This window comes from Impatiens glandulifera, chromosome 1, assembly GCF_907164915.1.
Source record: "Impatiens glandulifera chromosome 1, dImpGla2.1, whole genome shotgun sequence".
In the NCBI taxonomy this organism is placed as follows: Eukaryota; Viridiplantae; Streptophyta; class Magnoliopsida; order Ericales; family Balsaminaceae; genus Impatiens; species Impatiens glandulifera.
Genome location: NC_061862.1, coordinates 64,031,224 through 64,044,161, shown reverse-complemented (window position 1 = coordinate 64,044,161; position 12,938 = coordinate 64,031,224). Strand labels below are relative to the sequence as shown.

At 29.9% G+C, this 12,938-nt stretch overlaps 1 protein-coding gene across 1 annotated transcript; it reads left to right on the top strand.

Moving 5' to 3' along the window:
- The first annotated feature begins 4,712 nt into the window (after positions 1-4,712).
- Positions 4,713-12,651, top strand: LOC124918708 (uncharacterized protein YtfP-like). The gene is given in 25 exon segments (XM_047458749.1): positions 4,713-4,833; positions 4,902-5,027; positions 5,112-5,171; positions 5,260-5,373; positions 5,849-5,858; positions 5,861-5,934; positions 6,053-6,187; positions 6,269-6,370; positions 6,903-6,974; positions 7,351-7,450; positions 7,528-7,610; positions 7,959-8,036; positions 8,134-8,232; positions 8,318-8,368; positions 8,458-8,514; positions 8,918-9,043; positions 9,128-9,187; positions 9,277-9,390; positions 10,027-10,114; positions 10,224-10,369; positions 10,451-10,535; positions 10,538-10,551; positions 11,084-11,594; positions 11,672-11,753; positions 12,298-12,651. Coding segments are annotated over 23 exon segments (1,998 nt in total). The 5' UTR covers positions 4,713-4,725; the 3' UTR covers positions 11,180-11,594; positions 11,672-11,753; positions 12,298-12,651.
- Positions 12,652-12,938: the final 287 nt, after the last annotated feature.

Sequence of the window (12,938 nt, the reverse complement as noted above, 5' to 3'; positions counted from 1 at the left end):
ATAATATATATTTTAAATACTCAAGTAATTAATTAAATAAAATCCTAAATATTCTAAGTATAATAATTTCTCTAAGTGTTGTAACATAGACAAATTACTACCTTAACTTATTAAGAATCTAAAATTAATTATTTTCGAAACTCAATTATTCTAAAAATAATCATCTTTAAAATAAATCGTGCAATGAGCCCGTGAATGAATTCAAAATATTTTATAGGCTCAGATTTAATAAAAACATAAACTATAAAATTGGGGGTGAAAATGAGTGTCTACAAAGATAACAAAGGTAAAAGTCCTGAAATTCTCATAAATAATATTATTTCTATCAAATCAGAACGGGCTCGTACAAAGAGAGAATTCAAAATGAGAATCAACAATACTCATCATCATCTTCAATACAATCTCATTTTATCGTTAGAGGAAGAGGAAGAGAAAGAGAAAGGGGAAGGGAAAGAATGCATCTCAATAAAAATAGATGGAATGCGAAAATCTCAAGTTGGGATGGTTAGGTTTGAATGAAATCTTTTCTGTTTGTAATCTATATTTTTTAGAATGTATGAATGTTACTCATCAGTTTTTTTAGGGTGTTTTTGATTGTCATCCTTAATCATAGTTAGGGTTTGTCTATCTTTGATTTTTGACCCTCCCACTTTTGAGATTTTATTGAAATGGTTTTAACCGTTTTCCAAAAAAATTATTATTATTTTATTTGATAGACTTTTGATTTGAAAAACTAAATAAATAAAATGCCCAGTGCAAAGTAATTGATCCTAGATCTGGACCAGACATCAAACCCACCCAAGTGCGGACCGAGCCCAGTCTAGGAATGGACCCTTGAGGTGATATATAAAACAAATATTAACAAAAAAAAAATATATAGGATAAAAATTAAACATAAAAATAAATCATATAAAAAATCACTTAAATTAAATGTTAAATGACCAAATTAATGTTTGAATATAAAAAAATTAAATATCCAAATAAAAGCTTCTTAAACTTTAAAGACCTTTTTACGTATTAAACAAACTTTTGGGTAATTTATGAACAATAACCATGCATATTTGACCTTTTTACATATTAAACAAACTTTTGGGTTTATGAACGGTAACAATGCATATTTGCGTTTTTTGGAAGAAGAAAGCGATAAAATGGATAATATGGCGTATTTTGGGTTTGTTGATTGATTACAGTTGAAAAGTAATTATGGGTATGCGTTTGTCGTAGTGTTAAAATAATCTAAGAGTTTCGCTCATTAGTGTTGTTTTCTTTTCTAAAACAAGAGAAAGACTCTGAGTACCCGATAATAAAGGAAGACGCTCCACTAGTAAAAGTTTAATTTTTAAGGAGAGTAAAAATCCTTGGAGAAGGCAACATGTCTTCGGTGATAATATTCACTGAGAGCAATTAATGCTCTCGCAGCGTCTCGGTGATACAGCTGTCGGTGAAAAGAAAAAAAAATATTTATGATGGCATATGCAGTTCTTGGAGATATATTATAACCGAGAGCAATGAACGACTCTCAGCGAATACTTTAAATTAATGTTACCGAGAGCGTCAGCGCTGTTCTTGAAGAACATTTTAAGTTATTAACGAGAGCCGCTACAAATAATAATGTGAGCTGAAAATTTTATTTTTGAAGAGAAATTGGAATATTTTGATCCTCAAAATACTCTTAGAAAAAACAAGGGCAACTAATAAAGCTATGATATTTGATTAATTTTGAATAATATAAAGAACATTATTCTTAAATCTATAATGTTTGATTAAGCCAAATTTTTTAGATTTTTGTTAAGAAAATTTTTATTCGATAGTCTTTTGATATTTATATTTGTTTAGAGCTTCAAAACCTTTATTAACAAATGTGTCAAAATTTAAAGAATCTTATAAAACTACATTTTTAAAATGGGCAAGGCCCCTTATTTGTTTTTAGTAAAGATTAATTTTACTAGTTTTTTAAATCAATAAATGAATTGTTTTTTCTTGATGCTAATGCATTATTTTGTAAAAGAAAGAAACAAACTTTTTAGTTGGCAGGATTTTTTTACATTGTAGTTTTATTTATTTATAGTTTAACCAATCGATATATATATATATATATATATATATAATCAGAGTTTGTATAAAAAAAAATCATACAGTTTATGTGCATATTAAGACACCGGGAGAAAGGAATTAAAAAAGCACTGATATTCAACTGCACAAACTATCACCAAAATTCACACTATACAGATTGAAATTGAAATGTTGAAACGAATTATTTTGACTTATTTACAAAAATTGCAAAGTATATATTGTTTGGTGGAGTCTTTGTCAAAGAAAGGGTGGGGAAGTCATTTTGAAGTAGACTTGTTTTAAGATTAAAATCATCTAACCCTAATCTATTTTTCAATTAGATAATAACTATTTAATTAATCTACATTCATTTTAATTGTTATTTATATCAACAATTTTCCTAAAATTAAATATACGGTGAATTAAGGGATTGTGTAGCATATGATTGGTGTCCCAAAGTTTCTATAATCTAATTGTACTTAGTCCGTGTTCTTTGGGTTATTTAAATAATTTAAATAACTAATATTATTTCATTTATTTTCTTATTCATTTAATTATTTAATTTATTAATTAAAATATATATTCTTTTAATTTGTTATTTATTTTATTTATATATATCAATATATTTTTATCAAATTTTTTTTTTATCTATTTAAAATAATCACCGATCATTTTTATCAAATTAAAATAATTGTTTAATTTAATTTTAAATAAATAAAATCAAAATCATTAACCTAAATAAATTAATTAGATTAATTATTATAATAATTAAAATTTAATTAATTAAGGTTAATGCCCAAAACAAAATAAAATTTATTTGAGATAAATGTTATACTCATTTTATCTTAAAATAAATTTAAAAAAAATTAAGGAATTATTAACGGTGCCCCGCGGGATTCCCCGAAACCGAAAAAACCGAACGGGGCGGGAATGGTATTAAAAAAATCCTCGAAATTAAAACGGTGCGGGAACGATAAATGCATTCTCTGCCCCGAACCGCCCCATTGCCATCCCTAGTTGCAATTGGACTTACCCAGAGTCCATTTTTATTAATATGATCCATTTATAAATATTTGTTTTGTTTTTATTTATCACATCGTACTTCAATTATTTATCTCCGCCTATTCCGTTCAATTTCAGGTAAAAATCATCCCAAACGCGACAACCGAAAAAAATCGTCTAAAACGAGATAATTCAGTTGAATTATATTTCAAAGGGTGATTTTAATCCTTACTAATCAAAATTCTAAAAGACAAAAAAAAAACTTAGATAATAATAAATAAATAATATTTTGAAATTGAGCCTAGCTAGACAACTTAGATAATAATAAATAAAAAAAAGTGTTTTAAAATTGAGCATAGCTATACAAAGTTACTTGAATCTTCTTGTATGGCCTTTTTCGGATTGGGGTTATTTGAATAACCTGGAGAGAGAAAAATAATAATGGTTAATAATTTTGTGAAAATGATGATTATTTTTGGTAAAAAGACTTAAAGAGTATTGATATATATAAATAAAATAAAAATAATAAGGAAAAAAGCTCACTTAGACGTATATACTTGTATAACTAGCTCACTTAGACGTATGTACTAATAACCATGGTTAACTTTTATTTTTAAATTTATATATTTATTAATTAAATATTAATATATTTTCTCTCTTTTTTCCATTAATTAAACAAGGTAATTTATTTTATTATTAATTTTTTTATTATTTTAATATTAATTTCACTTTTATATTTCATCTTTTTTTTATTAGTTTTTATTTCTCATATTTCTTAAATTTTCATTTTTTAAAAAAAAATTAACAACTTATTTATGAGTTTTATGTTTTACTTTAATATTTGTTTGAAAGTTTTTTTTTTTAATTTAATATAATAAAAATAAAAAAGGGTTTTTTCTTATTTAGTTTAGTATAAATAAAAATGAAAATAATAATTTTTATTTAATTTTTATTCACAACTTATATTAGTAAAGGAATTGTTTTGTCTAATATTTGATTATTACTTTTTTAGTGTTTGATGAATGAGTTTTTATTATTATTCAATTCTTAATTAATTTATTTTTGTGTTAAAAAAAATTTTGTTGAAAGAATTTTGATTGTTATATTCAATTATTGTGATCAAACAATTTTAAAATAATTAATAATTAATGTGAATATAAAAAAATATATAAAAAAAGAAGAAATATAAAATTAAAATAATTAATGATGAATGCTCGTATATATAAAATAAAATTAAAATAATCAATCATAAATACTCATATAAAAATAATAAAAAATTATAAAAAAGATAAAAGTATAGGATTCATTTATTAGTAATAAATGAAAAAGAAAGAGAGATAAAATATATTAATATTTAATTAATAAATATATAGATTTAAAAATAAAAGTTAACCATGGTTACTAAAATAAAAGAGGCTAAATGAGCCGATTTTTGATAGTACCGTTTAAATGATTTTTTATTAGTACATACGTTTAAGTTGAGTTAGTTGTATAAGTATATACGTCTAAAAAGTGAGCTTTTTTCTAAATAATAATTTAAAATAGAGGTTATTTTAGTATTTTGGTTAATGAAATAAGTGATATGATCGGTGAAAAGTGATTGTTTGAAAGTATAAGATTAAATAAAAAACCTTACAAGAAGAAGGCCTATCTTTACTTTTGCTGTGCCAAATGCGGCTGATGAACAACTATAAGCAAGCCATAGCCTTACCTATCTCCAAAATCCATAGTTTCCTTCTTCCCAAGGACAAGTATCTTAATTTCTCATCACCAGAGCAAGTAAGTAAGCTTCGTCACTATAATCTTCCTCCCCCCCCGTTGTCTCTCTCTTAACCGTTTTGTGCTAGGGAAATGGAGAGCTTTTGGTGGTCGTTGGTGGCGGGGCCGCCGGAATATTTGGAGCAATTAAGGCTAAATCATTAGCCCCTAATCTGAAAGTGACTGTTATTGAGAAAGGAAAACCCTTGTCCAAGGTATCATTTTTATAAGTATTTAGTTAAGATGACAGCCGTATTATAAATAATGTATATCAACTGGCGTGGGAATTCTCGTACTAGGTTAAAATTTCAGATGGGGGTCGATGCAATGTAACAAATGGGCATTGTTTTGATAACTGGGTAAGTGAGATAAGTCGTGATTTTTTGGAGTTTAAGGGTATTTATTAGTCATTTCATTCCAGTTTGAAAGATCTGAGAAATTTTGTAGGCTTTGGCACAACATTATCCTAGGGGTAACAAGGAATTCAGAGGGCTTTTCTTCAAATTGCATGGTCCAAAGGATACCATGTCCTGGTTCTCCGACCATGGAGTGGAGCTCAAGGTTTTGATTTTAACTTCAATCAATCTATTCTCTCATGTGGTGGAAACACTTTTTGAAACTGAATCTGGGTCTGAGTTTAAATTTGAATTTGGACGAGAAATCATTACTACATTTATGAATACATGTGTGATTAAGTTTTGTCGCAGAATATTATCTTTATCTCAACTAAATCAACATTTGAATTAGATAATTGTCAATTGACAAAAATAAGTGATTATAAGGACATTGTTTGATGTTTCTTGTCCAAATTCAACTCCAAAAAGTATTTCCAAATGGGCCAGTACTAACATTTTGGATTGTGGTGATCTAATTGTTTGCCTAAGCTATCTATAACATGCATCCTCACAAACTCCGTGGATCCAGTACTAATGAGTTATAGTTATCTTCAATACTTTCTAGGGCTCGAGTAATGGTAATCCAGTTGTTTGTTCATATTTCTGGAGATAATTATCAAAATACTGTTTTGCCTTATTAGACTGAAGATGATGAAGGGTATTTCCAGTCAGTAACAATTCATATTGATCAGTAGTGGGTTGCCTTCTTACTGAAGCAGAGAATAAGGTAAAGTCTAGTTTATCAAATTACCTCAATAGTTTGGTTGTTGAAACTATATTTGAATTGGCCCTCTAACCTTTGTGTATAATTAAGGCCTGATATAGACTCACCAGTTTCATTGCAGACTGGTAGATCTGTTACATCAGTCTCAACCGCTTCTGGTGGGAAATTCCTTGTGAAGATTGAGAAGCGAACTGCTGATCTTGTGAAATATATTGAGGCTGATTATGTATTAATAGCCAGTGGGAGTTCCAAGCTGGTTTCCTTTTTTTCTTTAGTTGTTCAACTTTTTTGGAAAATCAGTTCAAATTTTGAAATGCATCTAGTTGTCCTGTTGCAGGGGTATGATCTAGCTATCCAACTTGATCATTCTATTGTAGAACTTGTACCGAGCCTATTCAGTTTCAAGATTGATGATGCCAAACTTGCAGCTTTGGCTGGGGTATTATACATGTTTTTCCCTTTCTTTCTTAAACGAATAATCACAAAACTGCGTTAGAAAAATCGTTGTGAGCTTAGTGTAGTTTTATTGCAAAACTTTGATGTTACTGTAACATGTATTAGTATAAAATATAGAAGAAGAGATGAGATGAGACAAAACTGAAACTTAGTTGTTGAATATTGAATTTTAATCGTCGAATGAATTAAATTTTGAAAATTAAATGCCAAGTAAAACCAAATGAAAATATCTAAGATTTTGATAAAATGTTGAACTATTATCGGGACAGTGATGTGATTTGATTAATTTGGATGATCTTACTATATTACTGAGTTAAATCATCCATAACTTATTGAATTAAGCCATATTTTTTAGCTTAATGTTAAGTTAAGGAACATAATTTGTTTATTGGGATTATATATCTACACCCTATCTATTTATTTTATCATTCTTATCGCAATCCTTGGTCTATCTATTGTCATTTGATGTGTATGTTAACTTGTAAGTTTGTATGTAATATATTGTGTTTGCCCAGGTCACATTCCATAAAGTCAAAGCAAAGTTAAAGCTAGAAAATGTTGAGAAGAACATACCTCGTCATTCACAGGCATGCTTTGGTTGCAAGTATTTTCTAGATTAAACCCATAAGAAGCCCGCAAAGTATTCGTCAATTTTGAAATGATTAGTTTTTTATACAAGCCTTTTTACTATGAGACTGTTTTAATATCAACCCTTGTTAAGCTGCAACTTTTAAAGGTATTTTTTCAATGAACTCTATTTACAGTTATAACGAAAAAATATAGTTTAAAATTGTCAGTTAAGAAAGACTTGTATTGAAATGGTTTTATAGTTGAAGGGATTATATTGATAAAGGACAATAGTTTATGTTTAATGGTGGATTTCAAAATAGCTTTAAAAGGGTGTATTGAGTTTAGTCTATTTTCTAATAAGCATATCATTAATAAAAATATGATGGATTTTAGGTTGGACCCATGTTAATTACCCACTGGGGTTTGAGTGGACCAGCAATCCTTAAGTTATCTGCTTGGGGAGCCCGTGAGCTTTTCAGCGCAGGATACAAAGGTAATGGATTTTCTTTATTCATGAAGTAATTGCTTGTTAGGTTTTATCACCTTGAACTGAAGAGAAAAATGTTGCAGGAACGCTGTTGATTGACTTTATTCCTGATATCTTAATTGAAGATGTGAAGTCAATTCTTGTTCAACATAAGAATCATCATGTGGTAATCTTAAATTTTGCTCTCATTTTTCTAAAAATAAAAAAGAATTGTAATTTAAGAAATTTGGAACCCTGTCTTTTTCTTGAATGAATTGAAGAATAAATGCTGAGAAATTGGGGTTTGTTTGATGTTAGGATAATCCTTGTCAAACAAGCCATAAGTATTTATCTACAGAAAATAATTTGAGCTGAAAATTTTATTTTTGAAGAGAAAATGGAATATTTGGATCACCAAAATACTTTCAGAAAAAATAAGGGCAATTTGATTTTTTTTGATGTTTTAGATGAATATCAGTGTTGAATTGTTGCTTAATTTGTTTATTATATAAATTCCTAAATTTCGACAATACAGAGACAAAAAGTGTTGAATTCATATCCTCCAGAACTGGGTCTTGTGAAAAGATTCTGGAAATATATTCTTGATCAAGAGGTTCTTTTAATTCCCAATCATTTTCTTTTCGGGTTTGATATTTTTCTGCTGCTTAAAAATCCAATCTTGGAGTAATGCTTTCATCCTTATTGTTCAGGCTTTAGATGGAGAAATCTTATGGGCAAGTTTTCCAAGTAAAGCTCTACTTTCTATTGCGTTGATGCTGAAACAGTGCCCGTTTAAATTGATTGGGAAGGTGCAAATCTCTATATTATTAATCATATGAATTCATCGTCTTCCTAAAGAAGTAAATTGTTTTTGTTCAATTTTTCTTGATGAAGGGCCAATACAAGGATGAATTTGTCACGGCAGGAGGTGTTCCATTGTCGGAGGTTCTTAAAACTTGAAATTTTGGATAATAATAAATTCTGGAAAATTAGCTTCCTTATTTGTACCTTCTTATGCTTAATTTTTCTTTCAGATTTCTCTTACCACAATGGAGAGCCGAATTCAGTCGCGTCTATTCTTTGCGGGAGAGGTACAGAAACTGGACCAATAAATTTTATATACAGATCTAGATTGAGCTTGTTTGATCTTTGGTTAATTGTTAAAAAATCCATTATCATCGTATAACTATTATTTCAATATTCAAATCACTTAATTCATCAACTAAAATAAATAAAAATACATTTTAGTAACTTAAATAAAAAAAAAAAGTGTTTTGAAATTGAGCATAGCTAGACAAAGTTACTTGAATCTTCTTGTATCTATACTTTTGCTGTGCCAAATGCGGCTGATGAACAACTATAAGCAAGCCATAGCCTTACCTATCTCCAGAATCCATAGTTTCCTTCTTCCCAAGAATAAGTATCTTAATTTCTCATCACCCGAGCAAGTAAGTAAGCTCCTTCCCCCGTTGTATCTTAACCGTTTTGTTCTAGGGAAATGGAGAGCTATTGGTGGCCGTTGGTGGCGGAGCCGCCGGAATATTTGGAGCAATTAAGGCTAAATCATTAGCCCCTAATCTGAACGTGACTGTTATTGAGAAAGGAAAACCCTTGTCCAAGGTATCATTTTTATAAGTATTTAGTTAAGATGACAGCCGTATTATAAATAATGTATATCAACTGGCGTGGGAATTCTCGTACTAGGTTAAAATTTCAGGTGGGGGTCGATGCAATGTAACAAATGGGCATTGTTTTGAAAACTGGGTAAGTGAGATAAGTCATGATTTTTTTGGAGTTTAAGGGTATTTATTAGTCATTTCATTCTAGTTTGAAAGATCTGAGAAATTTTGTAGGCTTTGGCACAACATTATCCTAGGGGTAACAAGGTATTCAGAGGGCTTTTCTTCAAATTGCATGGTCCAAAGGATACCATGTCCTGGTTCTCCGACCATGGAGTGGAGCTCAAGGTTTTGATTTTAACTTCAATCAATCTATTCTCTCATGTGGTGGAAACACTTTTTGAAACTGAATCTGGGTCTGATTTTAAATTTGAATTTGGACGAGAAATCATTACTACATTTATGAATACATGTGTAATTAAGTTTTGTCGCAGAATATTATCTTTATCTCAACTAAATCAACATTTGAATTAGATAATTGTCAATTGACAGAAAGATTCTTCCGAGGAATGTGATAAAGCAAATCCTAGGGTAGGTCGAAGTAAGCTCTAACTTTTGAATAGGAAGATGAGGAGATAAGGGGCGAAGTTAGTCCACGCTAGGGGCTTTCAGCGACGGCGAAAAGATTCACTCATTGTCATTTCAATCGACAAAAATAAGTGATTATAAGGACATTGTTTGATGTTTCTTGTCCAAATTCAGCTCCAAAAAGTATTTCCAAATGGGCCAGTACTAACATTTTGGATTGTGGTGATCTAATTGTTTGCCTAAGCTATCTATAACATGCATCCTCACAAACTCCGTGGACCCAGTACTAATGAGCTATAGTTATCTTCAATACTTTCTAGGGCTTGAGTAATGGTAATCCAGTTGTTTGTTCATATTTCTGGAGATAATTATCAAAATACTGTTTTGCCTTATTAGACAGAAGATGATGGAAGGGTATTTCCAGTCAGTAATATTTCATCTTCAGTAGTGGGTTGCCTTCTTACTGAAGCAGAGAATAAAAAAGGTAAATTCTAGTTTATCAAATTACCTCAATAGTTTGGTTGTTGAAACTATATTTGAATTGGCCCTATACCCTTTGTGTATAATTAAGGCCTGATATAGACTCGAACCAGTTTTATTGCAGACTGGTAGATCTGTTACATCAGTCTCAACCGCTTCTGGTGGGAAATTCCTTGTGAAGATTGAGAAGCGAACTGCTGATCTTGTGGAATATGTCGAGGCTGATTATGTATTAACAGCCAGTGGGAGTTCCAAGCAGGTTTCCTTTTTTTCTTTAGTTGTTCAACTTTTTTGGAAACTCAGTTCAAATTTTGAAATGCATCTACTTTTTCTGTTGCAGGGGTATGATCTAGCTATCCAACTTGGTCATTCTATAGTAGAACCTGTACCGAGCCTATTCAGTTTCAAGATTGATGATGCCAAACTTCAGCTTTGGCTGGGGTATTATACTTGTTTTTCCCTTTCTTTCTTAAATGAATAATCACAAAACTACGTTAGAAAATTCGTTGTGAGCTTAGTGTAGTTTTATTGCAAAACTTTAATGTTACTTTAACATGTATTAGTATAAAATATAGAAGAAGAGATGAGATGAGACAAAACTGAAACTTAGTTGTTGAATATTGAATTTTAATCGTCGAATGAATTAAATTTTGAAAATTAAATGCCAAGTAAAACCAAATGAAAATATCTAAGATTTTGATAAAATGTTGAATTATTATCGCGACAGTGATGTAATTTGATTAATTTGGATGATCTTACTATATTACTGAGTTAAATCATCCATAACTTATTGAATTAAGCCATATTTTTTAGCTTAATGTTAAGTTAAGGAACATAATTTGTTTATTGGGATTATATATCTACACCCTATCTATTTATTTTATCATTCTTATCGCAATCCTTGGTCTATCTATTGTCATTTGATGTGTATGTTAACTTGTAAGTTTGTATGTAATATATTGTGTTTGCCCAGGTCACATTCCATAAAGTCAAAGCAAAGTTAAAGCTAGAAAATGTTGAGAAGAACATACCTCTTCATTGGCATTTTTTGATTGCAAGTATTTTCTAGATTAAACCCATAAGAAGCCCGCAAAGTATTCGTCAATTTTGAAATTACTAGTTTTTTATACAAGCCTTTTTACTATGAGACTGTGTTTTAATATCAACCCTTGTTAAGCTGCAACTTTTAAAGGTATTTTTTCAATGAACTCTATTTACAGTTATAATGAAAAAATATAGTTTAAAATTGTCAGTTAAGAAAGACTTGTATTGAAATGGTTTTATAGTTGAAGGGATTATATTGATAAAGGACAATAGTTTATGTTTAATGGTGGAATTCAAAATAGCTTAAAAATGGTGTATTGAGTTTAGTCTATTTTCTAATAAGCATCCTATGTTAGTTACCCACTGGGGTTTGAGTGGACCAGCAATCCTTAAGTTATCTGCTTGGGGAGCCCGTTAGCTTTTCAGTGCAGGATACAAAGGTAATGGACTTTCTTTATTCATGAAGTAATTGCTTGTTAGGTTTTATCACATCAAACTGAAGAGAAAAATGTTGCAGGAACGCTGTTTATTTACTTTATTCCTGATATTCAAATTGAAGATGTGAAGTCAATTCTTGTCAACATAAGAATCATCATGCGGTAATCTTAACTTTTGTTCTCATTTTTTTAAAAATAAAAAGAAATTGTAGTTTATGTTTGGAAGGGGCCATGGAAGGCTAGGGTTAACAATATCTCACGGGAAACAATTATTTGGGCTGTGGTGTGGGGATCAATTTACTAAATATGAGCATTTCATTAGCTAAGCTCATCTATCAATTGGAAAGGGGCTATTACCCAATTTTGAATGAGCTATTTTGGCGGAATATCCTTAAGCTAATGCGGAATATCCTTAAGCTAATAAGGGTGGGTTAAATTTTTACTCTTTACTTAGTTTGAATCATCATCCAAAGTTTGAATAAATAAAAGACATAATTGATTTAATAAAGAGAAGAACTTGATGATTTGTTCTTGAAGAATTGTTTCAGAACTTGACGATTTGTTTTCGTCAAGACTCTCTTAATGAATCAGTAGGGTGAGTAGCTCTAGAAAAAAGTTGGACTCTTCCTATAAGCATTGCAGGTTATTATTGTTGTTGTTAATTGGATCTGCAACAAAGGTTTGATTATCTATTTTTCTATTACAGGACGATTCTAGGATTATTATGTACCACTTACATTCAATTGATCGACGTCGATCTTGACGAAATCAACGTTGGTGTACTTGGAGGACATGGCGTTGAGTTCTGGCTCCATTAACTTGCAGGGACCACACCATGTTGCAGAGAAATCGATCACCATCTTCAAACCAAACAAATGAATTAATCTCTAAAAATCAATTAAAGTGGGAGAAAGGGGGTTTAGGGTTGCTGTACCAGTTTAGGGACTTGTTTGGCGGAGTTGATTCAAACTATGTTATTTATGTCTTTTATTAAATCAAACTTTGGATGATGATTCAAACTATGCCATCTATGTCTTTTATTAAATCAAACTTTGGATGATGATTCAAACTATGTCATCTATGTCTTTTATTAAATCATTTGTCTTTTATTTATTCAAACTTTGGATGATGATTCAAACTAGTAAAGAGTAAAGACTTAACCCACCCTTATTAGCTTAAGAATATTTAGATGATGAGCTTAGCTAATGTAATGTCCATATTTAGTAAATTGATCCCCACACCATAACCCAAATTTGTTAACCCTTTTTCATAAAAGTTCATTTGAGACAGAACCAAAAGAGAATTATATAGTAAACCCTCTTTAGGTGTATGCTCTCGGTTTAAAGC